This window comes from Gymnoscopelus microlampas (genome assembly GCF_963454915.1).
Source record: "Gymnoscopelus microlampas genome assembly, chromosome: 21".
Classification (NCBI taxonomy): Eukaryota; Metazoa; Chordata; class Actinopteri; order Myctophiformes; family Myctophidae; genus Gymnoscopelus; species Gymnoscopelus microlampas.
Genome location: NC_139958.1, coordinates 32,522,206 through 32,539,413, shown reverse-complemented (window position 1 = coordinate 32,539,413; position 17,208 = coordinate 32,522,206). Strand labels below are relative to the sequence as shown.

The following is a 17,208-nucleotide window of genomic DNA, read 5'->3' as shown; positions in this document are numbered from 1 at the left end:
CACGATTTTTCAAAAATAGCAGATCTACAAGCTCGTAGCTAGATCTGCTATTTTTGAATAGCCAAAGAAATATAAAATGACACAAATGCGTTCCCGAAGTGAATGGATTAAACTATGGTCTGGCCTGTTTAGGCCGTTGACTCCCACAGTATACTCGACATTACTGCCGACCCTGTTCATATTGCGGTATATATGCCCAAAGCATATATACCACATAGTTTGTTGTTTGATTTTAAGGAAGCCATTGGATTTCATTCCATTCATTTCAACATGTAGGAGGGGAAAAAAACTAACATCCATGGCTTATTCAAATATTTGAAGATTCTGAATCTGTGGTTAAAAAAAGGCTTTCGAAATCAGCCTTAGGGACTATAAGCAGATTTTTACTTACTTACCCAACTCAAATGCAGAGAACACGTAGTAGGCCTATATTAGTGTTCAAATTACCATAGATTGCTATGCACTCCTTCAGGGCTATCACGAGATGTCTCTGTCGTGGGTAGAAACCTCATATGTCCAAAAAACGCAGATCGACAAGCTCGAAACGCGTAGCTCGTAGATCTGCTATTTTTTTTACGCTTCTGTGTGAAGCTGTAGTGTGATCAAGTAGGGCGTTGGTTTACAGGAAAACCCCCAAAAGTTCAAATGTAGGAGATGAGATATTCTCTGCCCCGACAGGGACCAAGAAAGAAGCAGCTGGTTCCACAAACATATACTGCTTTTTTCTTTCTTATTCCATTAAGACCGGGAACGCGTCACGTGACATTTTTAAGATTTCTTTAGGCTATTCAAAAATAGCAGATCTACAAGCTCATAGCGCGGCACCGAGTGCCGCGCTACGAGCTTGTAGATCTGCTATTTTTGAAAAATCTTGAAAATTTGTGCAAGTCTTTGAATGTATATATATTTTTTAAGCGGACATTTTGTAAAATGTCCGCATTTTGAGATGGTTTCTGCGGCCAAATGCATTTTACGTACAATACGTTTTCTAAATCCTAACAGTATGTTGCTATATTATATCAGAGGTGCTCCAACTTTTCCATGGTCAGAAGGACGGACCATCCAAAATGATATGTATTTGGTCGCGGACCCCCCCCCCATCTCAAAATATGTTGTTCCAGGGACCCCCCAGAAGCACAGATCGGAGTCTAAAATTGTTCGCTTTAAAACATATATATATTCAAAGATTTGCACACGTTTTCCACTAGTTTAAAAAAAAATAGCAGATCTACAAGCTCATAGCGCGGCACTCGGTTCCGCGCTATGAGCTTTTTGAATAGCCAAAGGAATCTTAAAAATGACACCGATGCCTTCTCCCGGTCTCAATGGGTTAATATAAGGAGGAAAGTCTGGCTCTAACAGACTAGCATGCACCTCTCATGCTCTGATGACTTGGTTAGCCTGGCATGCAATCCACTGCAGTCAGCTCCAGTCCTTTTGACCATTTGAGAGAAAACCCCAAACGCATCTGGATGGAGAGAGAGAGAGCCGTCTCCCCGATAGCTTTCAGAAGAGCCCCCCTTGGCTGGGAGAACGTGATGTGCGAGTGCATGTTTGTTTGTGCAGCTTGTGTCTGGAGCTGCAACTATCGATTTTTAGATTAATCGAGACGCAGTTTTTTATTTTTTTTATAAAAAAGAAAACATGAACGGATCATTGTGACAAAATTCAAATGGATTTTTTTATAATCAATTAGTCGATTGGTCTGATTAAGCACTGAAGCCCTGTTTAATAGTTTGCGTCGCACACAAATCTCTAAAAATAGCCGATCTGGAAGCTGAAAACGCGTCACATCGCGGCGCGTTTTGAGCCAGTAGATTGGCAATTTCTTTGCTCACTATCCCAGAATTATCATTTTTAAACAATCTATTAAATATAGTTGGATGAACCGTTACATTCCTGCTTGTGTATGTGTGTGTGCGCAGTGGTGTAAAGTAACTAAGTGCATGTACTCAAGTACAATTTTGAGGCATTTTTTACTTTACTTGAGTACTTCAAATTTTCAAATACTTTTACTTCTACTCCACGACATCTCAGAGGCAAATATTGTACTTTTACTCCACTACAATTATTTGAAAACTTTAGTAACTAGTTACTTAGCAGATTTTGATTATTATTACAAAACATACATTACCCACTTCAGCCCTATATACATTTCGGGCCATTTGAAAACAGCAGATCTACAAGCTCCCAATGCGTCGCAACGCGACGCATTGGGAGCTTGTAGATCTGCTATTTTCTAAATATTCGTAAACATTTGAAAACGTAATGAGTAATGAGTACTTTAAGTACATTCTGATACCAATACTATTGTACTTTTACTCAAGTCAATTTCTACATTGCAGTATTGATACTTTTACTTAAGTACAAATGTGTGTGTGTGTGTGTGTGTGTGTGTGTGTGTGTGTGTGTGTGTGTGTGTGTGTGTGTGTGTGTGTGTGTGTGTGTGTGTGTGTGGCGTTGGCATCAAAGCAGTGCAGATCAGCCACGGTTTCCGTCATGTGACTCAGCAGCCATCGGTGCAGCAAGGTTATCCTCGGTCTCCATGACAACGGGCTTCTCAGCCCCCCCCCCCCTTTCCAGAGCAAGGATCATTTCCTGTTTACAGACGGGAGAACTGATGACAGCCAATCAGCTTGGCTGAGTCACAGTGAAGCATGGTGGGAAAGTAACTAAGTGCATTTAAAAAATGTTGTGGTAGATTTACTTTACTTGAGTGTTTAGAATGTTTTGAATAGGCATTGATATATTGGGTTTGCTCTGGTGGGGGTGTGGTGCTGTAAAGCGGATTTTGAATGTGATATGGATATGTATTGTTTGACTGGTGTTTTTGTTTTGTTTGTTTTTGTTTTTGTCTTGTTCGGTCTGTGTTTGTTTATATATCCTTTTATATGTATATATATTTTGTATTCATTTTGTATCTTTAATTTTATGTCTTCACGTCTTGGGGTGATAATGGAATCCGTATTGAGCTTTTTTATTTTATTGGCTGCTTTAAAAAGCTTTTCTGTACCCTGCTATATGCATTTAATGCTGTAAACTGCTATGGAAAAACCCAATAAACAAAGTAAAAAAAAAAAAAAAAAGAATGTTTTGAATAGTCCACTACGTCTCAGACGAATATTGTGCTTTTTACTCTTTTCGAAAATAGCAGATCTACAAGCTCACAAAGCGTCGCATTGCAACGCGTTGTGAGCTTGTAGATCTGCTATTTTTTTGAAAAAATATATATTATTATTGTATTGTATGTATTTAGTTATATGTAATATATATCTTGATGGCAATACTTTTGTCCTTTTACGCAAAATGTGTAATACTTTTAAATCGTCTCTGTCGGGGTGGAAACCTCATATGTACAACACTGTTACTTTTCAGGATTCAAATTCAAAAGCTTCAAAAGTAGCAGATCTACAAGCTCGAAACGCGGCGCGAAGCGACGCGTTTCGAGCTTGTAGATCTGCTACTTTTGAAGATATTGTGTGACGCCGTGGCATGATCAAGCAGGGCATTCATTTACGCAAAAACACTAAGAGTTAGAATATGAAGATGAGAGGTTTTTGCCTGACGGCGACGAATTGCAACAGAGTATTTTCTACACAGTGATACTGCTACTTAAGTAAAGCTTAAAGGACGACTTCACCACTTTTCAACATATCTTCATATAATAGGTCTTCACTAATGCTCATGATAAAATGATACCATTTTTTTCTACTTGGTTTGTGTCTCATAGGAGGGCTGTGGACAGTCCAGAAACCCGTCTACCAGTGACATCATCGTTAGGCAGGATTTTTCCCCCCAAAAAGATTACAATTTTTTTATTCAGATTTGTATTAAGGCGAGAACAATGGGATCTATTATTGCATTGCAACTTTCCAGGAATACAAAGCCTGCAGTTTCTATTAGCTTGGATTCCCCATCGATGATGTCACTGGTAGACGGGTTTCTGAACTGTCTACAGCCCTCCTCTGAGACACAGACTGATTAGATTTTTTTTTTTACCATTTTATCATGAGCATTAGTGAGGACCTATTATATGAAGATATGTTGAAAAGTGGTGAAGTCGTCCTTTAACTGTAGTGAACCGCAGTGAAGCTGTAGCACTCTGCCGTCCGTTTCCTCCCACAAAGTAGGCATAAGTCTCTCTACTCTATGGAAGAACTTGGCTTTTATCCAACAAATTCATTATTTTACATGCAGAATGCGTCTCTTAGTTATTGACTGACATTATTATTAACAGTTTATGCAGGCATAACAATGCCTATGTTGTCTGAATACTTAGACAAGCATTGCCTTTTTTTTAACTAAACATTGTTTTGTAATCCAAATCCAAAAGGTATTTAGAACATTGTTATCACCCACACAAAGCTTACTATGATCTCTCATTGTAAAAGAGAGAAAGTAAAAGAGGAATAAAGGAATTAAGCTTAAAGAACCAGGCCTAGAATGTAGATTTTAACCCATTCAATCCGGGAACACATCTCTGTCATTTTATTCAAAATATAGCAGATATACAAGCTCATGAGCTATTTCTTAAAAATCTTGAAAATTTGTGGAAGTCTTTGAATATTGTTTTTTTTAAAGCGAACAATTGTAACTCAAATCTTTTGCTTCTGGGAGGTCCCTGGAACAAAATATTTGACAAATGTTCGCATTTAAAAATATATATTCGAAGATTTGCACAAATCTTCACGATTTTTCAAAAAATAGCAGATCTACAAGCTCATAGCGCGGCACTCGGTGCTGTGCTATGAGCTGTTACATCTGCTATTTTTGAATAGCCCAAAGACATCTAAAAAATGACACAGACGCGTTCCACGGCTTGAAAGGGTTACAGAACCACGTCTGAACTGTAGATTTTAAGGGGAGGGGGGGGGCAAACATTATTCAGAGGAAAAGGAGGCTTACGTAAGTCTCGATGCGATGGAGGTCTCTCTCATATATTTTGTGCACTCACTGGAGATTAATAGCTACTAGCACATGCGGAGCCAGCAGGAGCTCGCAACAGTGGGCTGATTTTTTTTTTTTAGAACAGTCTTCTGAAAGCTATGAGCGTGGAGTCTGCAGTGTTTTTCCATCGGGAGTGAATGGCTAATTCATACCACATCCAAAGACACAAAAAAACAATGTATTTTCAACCGGCGTAAAACAGGCAAACAAACACGTTTTTTTTTCAGGTTGAGAATACGTCATTTTTCGGTTGCACAATGCAGGCCGTAGTTCATCGATGTATTAAACGAGCCTTTAAGGATAGGTTCACAGACACGAGATCAAGGGGAGGTTAGTGCTTCGTTTATGCGCCGCCACACGACGGCGTGCGCGCGCGGGAAATACCAGATCGACAAGCTCGCAACGCGCCGCGTCCGCGGCGCGTTGCGAGCTTGTCGATCTGGTATTTCCGGTGGCGTGGGTCGCGTGGTGCGGCAAAGCATAAATCGGGCTCGAGGTTAAGTAGGGGGGGGTTCTTATCCTGGGGCTGTTCAGGATATAGACAATGCAGGAAGTCGGACAACGATGGCTGGTGAGAGGAACTAGTGGTTTATGTTTTGAGCGCAAAAGGGTCAAGGGGGTCAAGGGGGGTTCTATGGCAAGCGGTGCAGTAGATATAGCGACTGAGTTCCCACCTGACGACGCTTTGTTGCGATCTGATGAGGAAGAGCAGTAATACACAGAAAAACACACACACGCGCACACGCGCACACACACACACACACACACACACACACATACAATACATACATCCATATGAGCCACCTTTATCCCTGGCATCTCCTATGCAGTTTGTGTCCACATACGTATCCAGATTATATCTACAACTGTCATTTAAACCAGTAATTCTCAAACGTTTTCAAGTCAAGCACCCCCAAATTGGTATGTATTAGGCCGCGGACCCCCATTCGCTGACTACTCGGCACAATCGGCAGATCTACAAGTTCACAAAGCGTCGTAAAAACATGACGTGTTGTGAGCTTGTAGATCTGCTATTCATTTCAACCTGAATATTATTCATATCCGCACAGTTCAATCACCCAGTTGATACCAGGTGTAAAAGGTGGCCATATCGTATACATCCGTACGACAAAAGCATAAGAGAAATTATGACTGCTTTAGAGACAATAACACAAGCATAAAAGGAAAGACAGAGCAACGAATATATACGTTTTAAGCAAATAACAATATCACACAGGCGTGAAGATACACGCCACTGTTTAGCCTTAATGAATTGAGAACATGGCAGCAGCACATTATAACGTAGACAGTGATAAGACGACAACACTGGCACTTGAAGTCATTATCGTGTGAAAGAGGATAAATCAACCACAGGTGCAAGCAATTAAGAATCAGTCGGGGTGGAAACCTTGAATGTCCAAAAACGTGATTTTTTCAGTAAATGTAAAACAATTACCTGTGTTCCAATGGGTCCAATGTAGTCAATATTTAGTACATTTATTACATGCAAAGTTGAAATATGGAGATGCAAGGTTTCTGCCCCGAGTGAGTGAAATGAGTGAAAGATGACATGATGTTACAGAAGCATGAACAACAGCGTTTATGGATCTTTTTTTTTCTTTTCTTTTTTACTGCAGTGACATTAGCCCATTCAATCCTGGAACGCGTCTGTGTCATTTTTGGGGCGGTGTAGCCGCCCCCTATAAGTGAGTTTTGGACACCGACCAAAAAAATTGTGTACCCCCTAACCCTTCCATTGTTAATGCAAATCGATACTTTTTTCATATCAGCCAATCACATTACAGCTAGTGTCATCACCACTAACTGTAATGTGATTGGCTGACTTTGCAAATTCAGGACTGTGATTGGCTAGCGAAACACATGACACATGTGCAGCCCTATGAATAGCAGTATGGACTTTAAAAAAAGTCATTTATCCTTTTTTTTTAAAGTGAGTCATGTTGTGATGACCACACACCGCCCACTTCACACTGGGTGTGATTTTTAGATTTCTTTGAGCTATTCAAAAATAGCAGATATACAAGCTCATAGCGCGGCACCGAGTGCCGCGCTATGAGCTTGTAGATCTGCTATTTTTGAAAACTCGTGAAAATGTGTGCAAATCTTTGAATATATATATTTTTTAAAGCGAACATTTGTAAAATGTGTTGTTCCAGGGACCCCCCAGAAGCAAAGATTTGAGTTACAAATGTTCGTTTTAAAAAAAAATATATAAAAAAAAATATTTTTGAAAAATAGCAGATCTACAATTTTTTGAATAGCCAGAGAAATCTAAAAAGGACAGAGATGCGTTTCCCAGGATTGAATGGGTTACTGAGGACACGGTGCTTGACGAGACAAAAGGGATCTGAGGGCGCGCACCGCGTGGCCACGCCTGTCTGACGCCACAAGAGCAGCGGAGAGACACAGAGACAGATGGCGGGGGCGATCTACAGTATCTATCAGATACAACCCACCGTGAGCAATATCGTCTCCGTCGGGGGGGTGGCATGGAAACCTCATACGTCCAAAAACTGGTACTTTTTCAGGATTCGAATTAACCCATTAAAGCCGGGAACGCATCATTTTAAGATGGTCTTTGGCTATTCAAAAATAGCAGATCTACAAGCTGCGTCATGCGCTTTTGTGCAAATCTTTGAAGATATATATATTTTAAAGCGAACATTTGTCGAATATATGTTGTTCCAGGGAACCCTCCCAGAAGCAAAGATTTGAGTTACAAATGTTCGCTTTAAAAGAAATATATATATTCAAAGATTTGCACGAATTGTCACGACTTTTCAAAAAAATAGCAGATCTACAAGCTCACAGCGCGGCACTCGGTGCCGCGCTGTGAGCTTGTATATCTGCTATTTTTGAATAGCCAAAGTACAAAATATGGATGAACACAGATGCGTTCCCGGTTTGAATGGGTTAAAAGTAGCAAAAGTAGTAGATCTACAAACTCGAAAACGCAACGCGAAGCGACACGTTTCGAGCTTTTGATGTTTTCGTGTGACACCGTACTGTAGTCCTGTGATCACGTAGGGCATTCATTTACTCAAAAACTCAAAAAGTTAGAATGTTATGGAGATAAGAGGTTTCTGCGCGGCAACAGCGAATTCTGAGAACTGCCATTGTGACTCATCTGTGTCAAGAAGAGAACACAGAACTGAACTGAGCCAGCGGAACACAGGAAAAGCCTTTTACCACTTAAAGGGATAGTTCACCCCCAAAATGACTTTTTTTTTCCTATCGATTAGTCACCCCATGGAGACTTAGATTCATGGATAATTTTTTGCCTTTGTTGCATTCCTAAGCCAATCATTTGATGACCAGCAGCGGTTCCGGTAGGAGACACAAAGAGTCTTATTTTTGTGTCTCCTACCGGAACCGCTGCCTACCGGTCCGCTTGGTCATCAAATTATTGGCTTAGGAATGCGACAAAAAAATATATTTATTATATCCATGATTTCAAGTCTCCATGTGGTGACTAATCGATTGAATTGAACAAATATATATTTGGGGGTGAACTATCCCTTTAAGGATATCGTATGGCAACAGTTTGCAAAAATAGCCTACTGTATCTGTGTTGTGAGGTTGTACATTGGCTGTTTTGACCATTTACAAAAATAAATGAAAGATTTTGAGGGTAACAAAAAAGATTTGGAAAAAAAATAAAAGTTTGGTCAAAAAAATGTACCTCTCAGAGTCTAAAGTCAGAAATATCTGGGCTTGCTTATACTCAGATTGAAATGAACACCCAGGATTATACAGTGGGTTCAGAAAGGAACGGTGTGTTCCGCATGCAGATTAGATCTGCATGCGTTAGTTTACTCTGAACTCAATAAACCCTTTGAGACATAATTTGGTGTCATTTTAAGATTTCTTTGGCTATTCAAAAATCGTGAAAATTGGTGCAAATCTATATGGAATATATATATATATATATATATATATATATATATATATATATATATATATATATATATATATATATATGTTTTAAAGCGAACATTTGTAAAAAATATTTAGTTCCAGGGACCCCCAGAAGCAAAGATTTGAGTTACAAATGTCCGCTTAAAACTTTTTAAAATTAAAATGACATGATTTAAAAAAAAAATAGCAGCCAAATAAATCTTAAAATGACACAGATGCGTTCCCGGATTGAATGGGTTAATACTATAGATATAGATTACTGCGTGATGTTAACAAACTATACTGCTATTTCTTCCTTTGATCGTGAATGAATATAGCACACAGACTCTCACAACACAATGTGTCTTTTAGCAGCAGAATCACATAGAGAAGTGAGAGATGGTGAATGGAAAACGTGTCTCTGATTTCAAATCAGGGGGAAGAAAATAACTGAACATGGCTTTGACAGCGGCTATAATGGAAAGCACCAGCAATACTTATATTACTGTCACGAAATATTCGTATAATTTTTGGGGGATGATTGCTCAACACTACTACTGTGCTCGTACACGAAAACACCATGGAGATGGAGAACAAATACTTATGTAACCGAAACACGCATGTAAGACACACTTATGTAACACAAACAGACAAAGTGACACGGTCTTATAGAATGTGCCTCATGTGGGGCTGAATGCACAGTCAGTTTCAATTTGTTATTCTATTTTTTTCATAGATTACGGCTGTAATCTATACTATCACAATATATTTCATAATAAATGGCGCGTCATTCATATAAATGTGAAATTAGTTTAATAATATACGTATTTGAATGTTGTTCAACCTCGAATCAAGAAGCTGAAAAAAGGCCTCTCACAAGAGACACTAGTTTAAATACAAAAAGTATTTTGTGACTCTAAAATTGCTGTTATTATATTGAAAAAAGTTTAAAAAATAATTTACAATGTTTACGTACTTCCAGCACATCCTATTAGACCTTGTCACAGGTGCCAATATGAATCTTTGATTGTGACGATGTCTACAGTCCTAAGAGCAGTCAAAAAATATATTTATTCTACAAAAATCACACCCAGTGTGAAGTGGGCGGTGTGGTCACAGTGGTCATCACAGTGATGGAAGTGATTCCCTTAAAAAAAAAACATAAAAGTGTTTTTTTTAAGTGCATAGTCCTATTTATAGGGCTATGCACATGTGTCATGTGTTTCTAGCCAATCACAGTCCTGAATAGAGTCATGGTGGCCAATCACGGTGCAGGGTTAGGGGGGTACACTGGTGGCCAATCACAGCGGAGGGTTGGGGGGGGGGGTGCAATTTGGATCGATGTCCAAACCTCACATATAGGGGCGGTTGCACCGCCCAAAAACAACAAACGTTAAAAAATAACAACATGGTCAGCTGAAAACAATATGGCTCGGAGGGGCAGTGAGATAGATGAGAGACAAATGGACTATAGGCAAGCAAAAACAGACAGAAATAGAGAGCAGACATTACCCCATAAGGCTCCTGAAAGCAACCCGAAGCGAGGGAAAGAAGAAAAAAGATAAAAGGAAAAGGGCAAAAGGAGAGAAGAAAGAAGACAGAGTCAGCGACAGAGGACAGAATCAGCAACAGGTGAGGTCACCCACACACACACACACTGTAATGTTAGCTCTGAAAATGGACCCTCAAGACACCTAATGGATGACATTGCCTGTGTAGAGAGACCAGCACCCATCCTCACCCCTCGGCGTTCGAACCTCGCGACCGACGGTGGGATGCCGACGTGCATTCTGAACAGCGGTGTAAAAGTAACTAAGAACATTTGCTCAAGTACTGTACTTAAGTACAATATTGAGGTATTTTTTTACTTTACCGGAGTATTTCCAATTGTCAGTACTTTTACTTCTACTCCACTACGTCTCAGAGGCAAATATTATACTTTGTACTCCACGACAATTATTTGAAAACTTCAGTTACTAGTTACTTTGTAGATTTTGATTATTATTACAAAACATACATTAACCACTTCAGCCATATATACATTTCGGCCATTTGAAAATAGCAGATCTACAAGCTCACAATGCGACGCATTGTGAGCTTGTAGATCTGCTATTTTGCTATTTTTGACGCGTTTCGAGCTTGTAGATGTAGAACAGGCTTTATAGGTGTCCATTTCAGAGTTAAATTAACTTTTGTTTTGCGTAGCTATCCATCTACAGAAGGCATCAACACATAAGAACAAAGTGACAGAAAGACAATCAAAGATAAGATGCTACAAGGCTGTTCTGCAACAGGAGGTAGATTTTCAGTAGTGGAAAGTAACTACGGTACGTACCATTTACTCAGGTACTGCACAATTTTGAGTAACTTTGACTTTACCTTGAGTATTTCCATTTTCCAATACTTCTACTCCACTACAATTATTAGACATCTTTTGTTACTAGTTATTTTGTAGATTTAGATTATTATTACAAAACATAACAGTACATTAACCAATTAAGCCCTATTTTATACTTTGTCTGATATAAAACAGACACAGAAAAATAGCAGATCTACAAACTCACAACGTGCACCGTGACACATTGTGAGCTTGAAGATCTGCTATTTCCCAAAGATATTGACAACATGTTGAATGAGGTGGGGACTTTCTGCATAGTACTTTCACTTTTGACACTTTAAGTATGGTTTGTGCGTTTAGTTTACTCAAGTAAAATATTTTACTCATAAGTAAAATGACTTTCACTTGCAACAGTGTATTTCTACATCGTGGTATTGCTACTTTTTACTTAAGTAAAAAAAACAAGTTCTTCTTCCACGACTGATAGAAATTCCGATACAAATACTGTCTGCACGCTCCCAGCTGGAGACAGATTAACAGACAGAGGTTGTTCTAAGAGATGACATTTCTCTGTCGACCCCAGAGAGCTTTGTACATTTCAACACGCTTATCATTAACCTGCTTTGTTGGTCTGTGTGTGTATCATTCTCTCCCATCTTTCTCTCTTTCTGTGCTGCGAGAACAGACATACACACACACACACACACACACACACACACACACACACACACACACACACACACAGACCTTATTGTCCTCCATGACACCATTCAGCTGGACCACTTTTGAGAGTATTTCATTTCCGTATAGTGGCGTAATAGGCTCTATGCACAGCAGCCATATTGGAAATAAATCGGGCCTCTTCTTACTTCCTTCACAGGTGTTACCAATGATTCTAATGACGGCTCTGTTCCATTCTGCCCAGGGTGCTGATATCGTGCATGTTGGCTCGCTAGAAACCCTCCATTTTGGTTCCCAAATGTCCCCTTGTGGTGGGTGTGTAACTCTGAGAGGGTACAAATGGAACCAAATGGACCCGTGAGGGTCCATTTGGTTCCATTTGTACACTCTCAGACACGGGTCCATTTGGTTCCATTTGTACACTCTCAGAGTTATGGGGGTCCTTGAAAATAAGACAACCACTAAATGGAACAGAGCCTTAATTAGTATTATTGGTAACACCTGTGAAGGAAGTAAGGAAAGGGCCCAATTCATTCCCAATATGGCAGCTGTGCATAGAGCCTATTCCTAGTGAAACATGGGCTAGCAGGAAGTCATTAAGATTGGACTTTTTATATAAAAATGCACAAAAGTTGAACAATTTTCTATTTCTTTTGGCGTCCATTGTTAACTGTGTCCACATTCTGACCGTGGATAACTGGATATCGTTGCTGTCGTGCAGAAACCTTATATCTCCACATTTCGACTTTTTATGTTTTCTCGGCCTACTTCGTCATACAAGAAATCGAAAACTAAAAAAATCTAAATATACAAGGTTTCCACCCGACAGCGACGATACAAAAAGTGTGGAAAAACATCATTTTTATTTCAGCTCGTCTACTGTCTAAGGTCAAAATCGTTGTGAAGGATTTCTGCAGTATTTCCCCGTCCTTCACCGGTTCAAAGAAGAGGCAAGTTTTCTTTGAACTGCTAAAGGACACATTTCTACGGTCATACACTGTTTTGTCTGTTTTTTCTTTTTTTTGTGTTGTCTGAGGAGATCAGAAATTTGTTCTTAGCATTTCTCTCGCCAGTTCCACTGAAACTCCAACTCCGTGAACCCCTCTTTGCAGAAGTTATCGTAATATTTAAAGTCCTCTTTATTATTGTAGGCCTATATAATAAGTGTCATGAAGCATCAGGGCATTAATTCACACGTTGGGAGGGATGCATTGTGAGCTTGGAGATTCATTGTCAGCTTTTAGGAATTTAGCCCCGTTTGAAACCTCTCCCTCAGCAGCGATTGGAGCTATTGTCTGCTGATCGAACTCCTAACTCCACTTGAGATGTATTTCTGTTCGCACAAAACTCCTAACTCCACTTGAGATGTATTTCTGTTCGCACAAAACTCCTAACTCCACTTGAGATGTATTTCTGTTCGCACAAAACTCCTAACTCCACTTGCGCTGGATTTGGGTAAAGTGTTGATAATATATAATGACACATGCAAGTATCTGACAATACATAAAGTCACTATACCAACTTTGATGAGGCAGTATTGCTTTGTTTTAAAAAATATAAGCTTTTCTTAATTACCTGAAAAATGTATATTTAGTTTTTTTCATTTCCTGAAAAATCAGCGTTTTGGAGTTAGCTGGTTGCTGCTGGACAGCAGAGACATATATTGTAAAATATTAATGTTATCTTATCATTAAAATTGTGTTTTGTCAATTATTTGGGGGCCCATTTGCAATATCCTCACAGCTCCGGGCCCACAGCTTGGGAATCGCTGCACTATCTTCTCCCCGCCATTCCAGTACCCAGCGGTACACTCATTACCCAAATCCCACACGGCCCATTAGCCCCCCCCCCCCCCCCCCCCCCCCCCCTGGAGGCGGGGGTCTCACTCACGCAACGCTGAAAGATGATTCTGAGACATTTTGTGCTAAAATAACACCAGGGGTGTTTGAGCAGTCTATGAAATCAATCCTCCAAACGTCTTCCTCAGACAGCTTGCTAGCACCACACACTCACTGGAGATAGCAGTGGTTCTCAGACATTTTCATGTCAAGGACCCCCCAATTGCAGTGGTGTAAAGTAACTCAGTACATTTACTCAAGTACAGTACTTACAGATGTGCCACTTCAAAACTTCACACGTTACTGTTCTTTCCCTGAAAGTGCCCTGAAAATGCATTTTTTTCCCTCCCTGTTCTGCCCTTAAAAATTCACTGTTTTGGCCCTGAAAAGAAGTTGTCACTACTCACCCCCGTTTTTCCCTTCAACAGACATCCATACACATGAGAACAAAAGAATGTGTGTTGAAGAAGGTGTCAGACTCATTATGAGGCGAAAGGTGATTTGAAGAGGTCCTTGACCAGTTGCTCAAATTAATTAGCATCATAAAAGCAGTGATCATCAAAATAATTCAGCATTTTAAATGCCCTTCTTTGTCCCTCTTATTGCCCTGGGAATCCCCTGAAAATGTACTGTCTTGGCGATGGCAGGACATTTGAAGTTTTGAAATGGCACATCTGTAAGTACAGTTTTGAGGCATGTTTACTTTACTGGAGTATTTCCTATTTTCAATACTTTTACTTCTACTCCACTACATCTCAGAGGCAAATATTGTACTTTTACTCCACAAAAATTATGTGAAAACTTTAGCTACTAGTTACCTTGCAGATATAAATTATTACATTATAAAACATACATTAACCACTTAAGCCCTATCTTATACCTACTGTAGGCTATTTGAAAATAGCCGATCTACAAGCTCACAACGCGTCGCGATGCATTTTTGCAAATCTTTGAATATATATTCTTTAAAGTGAACATTTGTAACTCAAATCTTTGCTTCTGGGGATTCTACAAATGCTATATCATCAGTGGTTCTCAAACTTTTTCATGTCAAGGACCCCCCAAAATTATATGTATTTGGCCACGGACCCCCATCTCAATATATGTTGTTCCAGGGACCCCCCCAGAAGCAAAGATTTGAGTAAAAAATGTTCGCTTTAAAAAAGTACATATATTCAAAGATTTGCACACATTTTCACAATTTTTCAAAAAATAGCAGATCTACATGCTCATAGCGCGGCACTCGGTGCCGCGCTATGAGCTTGTATATCTGCTATTTTCACATAGCCAAAGAAATCTAAAATGACACAGATGCGTTCCCGGCCTTAATGAATTAAACCCGACGTATACTTTGCTATCACCTACTGTACTGTTGTGACGGGTAGAGAAGTTACAAAAATAATTCATTTCATTATCAACTCAATGGGGAAAAAAAGATAAAGTTGTGATACTTACGAGCAGGCGAAAGCCACAAGGGCACCACTGACCACAATGAAGTCCAGAATGTTCCACAGGTCACGGAAATAAGCGCCAGGGTGTAGGATCAGGCCCAGGTCTATCATCTAGAACATTACGAAGACAACATAAAAGTCTATATGTCTGTGTAAACTGAGCTCGCCTTCATTACAGGGGAAATAATACTGGAGCTGTATGGCTTGAAGGTACACAGTAAAATAAAAAATGTAAAGTCATATTGTGTAACGTTCATGATGTTAAAGGGATAGTTCACCCCCAAAATGACTTTTTTTCCTATCGATTAGTCACATGGATATTTTTGGGTTTTTGTCACATTCCTAAGCCAATAATTATGATGACCGGCAGCGGTTCCGGTAGGAGACACAAAGAGTCAATTTTGTGTCTCCTACCGGAACCGCTGCCTACCGCTGGTCCGCTGGTCATCAAATTATTGGTTTAAAAATCTCCATGAATTCAAGTCTCCATGGGGTGACTTATCGATAGAAAACTCTTTAAGACTATTAGGGTCCCAGAGCCCGGGTATATTTCGGAATGCACAAACAAGTCATCAGAAACTGTATATTAACGTTAGAATACATGAAGAAATATTTCTGCAACATTTCCGGTGCCTACATCAAGATTTTGTTGGGCCACACACTCTTTAATTTAATAAAAATAGTGTTAATAATGTTTAGAGAAGTTGTCAAAAAACACATTTTCTGTATGTGGATGGTTATTTCATTTAATAGAAAAATGTACACATTGTGACTTTAACTCAGAGACAAAATACAAATACGTTCTCTGATTCACAAATAGATAAATTAACAATGAGGTTTGATTTGATTTGATTTGATTTGATTAGACGTTATACAGGAGAAAAACACATGTTACACCATGTTCATCATAGAAACGTCAAGGATACAGACACATAAAAGTCTTGCGACTTATTTTCATTGTGGTCCTTAGGGACTTTACTGTGTATACCAGCCTCATCTGAGTGCTTATCCAGCGTTGGTATTCTGAGTGCTGCATTCAGTGTATTCACAGCTCTCTCACCTTAATCACCATCTCAAAGGTGAAGACTCCCGTGAAGACATAATCCAGGTACTTGAGAACCTGCGACCGGAGAGTGAGGAAATGATTATCACCATGAGATGACTGAACCTCTCGTGAGATACAGCGAGAGATGCCTGTGGATTCAGACACGCACGTTGGCACCGGCCCCACAGAGGTTATCAATGGAGCAGATTTCATTTCCATAATGCAGCTTCACAGAGGTCTTAGGCTCTGAGGATGTTGCTCTTTGTCATAATACGGGTGTGCATGTATTGAATAGCGAACACTCACAAAAAAAAAACGTTATAGCAAAATGTGATAGTTGTGGCTTGATTAGTGTTCTAGATCAGTCGTTCAAAATCTTTTTCATGTCAAGGACTCCCAAATTGATATGTATTTTGCCACACATCTGAATATATGTTGTGGAAACAAAGAAAAGAAAAGCATATATATATGTGAGCTTGTGAACTTGTAGAGCTTCTATTTTCAAATAGCCTATAGGGTTAAACTGATTTTGATGCTGTATTGACTCATTTAGCAGGGGACCCCCTGGAACCTCCTCAATGACCCTTTGGGGGTCCCGGAGCCCACTTTGTGCACCACTGCTCTAGATAGCGTTAGCAAGCAAACATCTAGGCTATATTAGGGGCCATGTCCTCAGAAATCGTTTTTTTTTTCTTCTTCTTTTTTTTCTTGTTGATGCGCTGAGTGAAACGCCTCTGCTCAATGATTTTGGGCGTGTAAATGACAAGAGCGGCTCTCCTCTTCCAAAAGGCAAACATAGCACTCCGCCAAAAAAAGACACTGGACGCCGAGAGTGCCAAAAGTTGAAACACGATGCTTGTCACTAGGAAGAGGAGCGCTCCAGCACCTCTTTACCATAGAAATGTACGGGAAAAAAGCGCTGGCAGCTCAATAAAATGCTTTTGTGTGGACATGGCCCCTTATTCCTACATTGCATGAGGTAGACGACAC

General features: G+C 39.7%; 1 protein-coding gene across 8 annotated transcripts in view; it reads right to left on the bottom strand.

Annotated features, from left to right (window-relative positions):
• The window catches only part of cacna1bb (calcium channel, voltage-dependent, N type, alpha 1B subunit, b), a 262,230-nt gene that overhangs the window by 60,087 nt on the left and 184,935 nt on the right, over positions 1-17,208 (bottom strand). For all 8 annotated transcript variants that reach the window (XM_084046067.1, XM_084046073.1, XM_084046069.1 and 5 more), the window contains 2 exons: positions 16,234-16,293; positions 15,178-15,284 (listed from right to left, as the gene is read on the bottom strand). In XM_084046067.1, the coding sequence (XP_083902193.1) occupies positions 15,178-15,284; positions 16,234-16,293 (167 nt within the window). The remainder of the gene's footprint in view (positions 1-15,177; positions 15,285-16,233; positions 16,294-17,208) is intronic.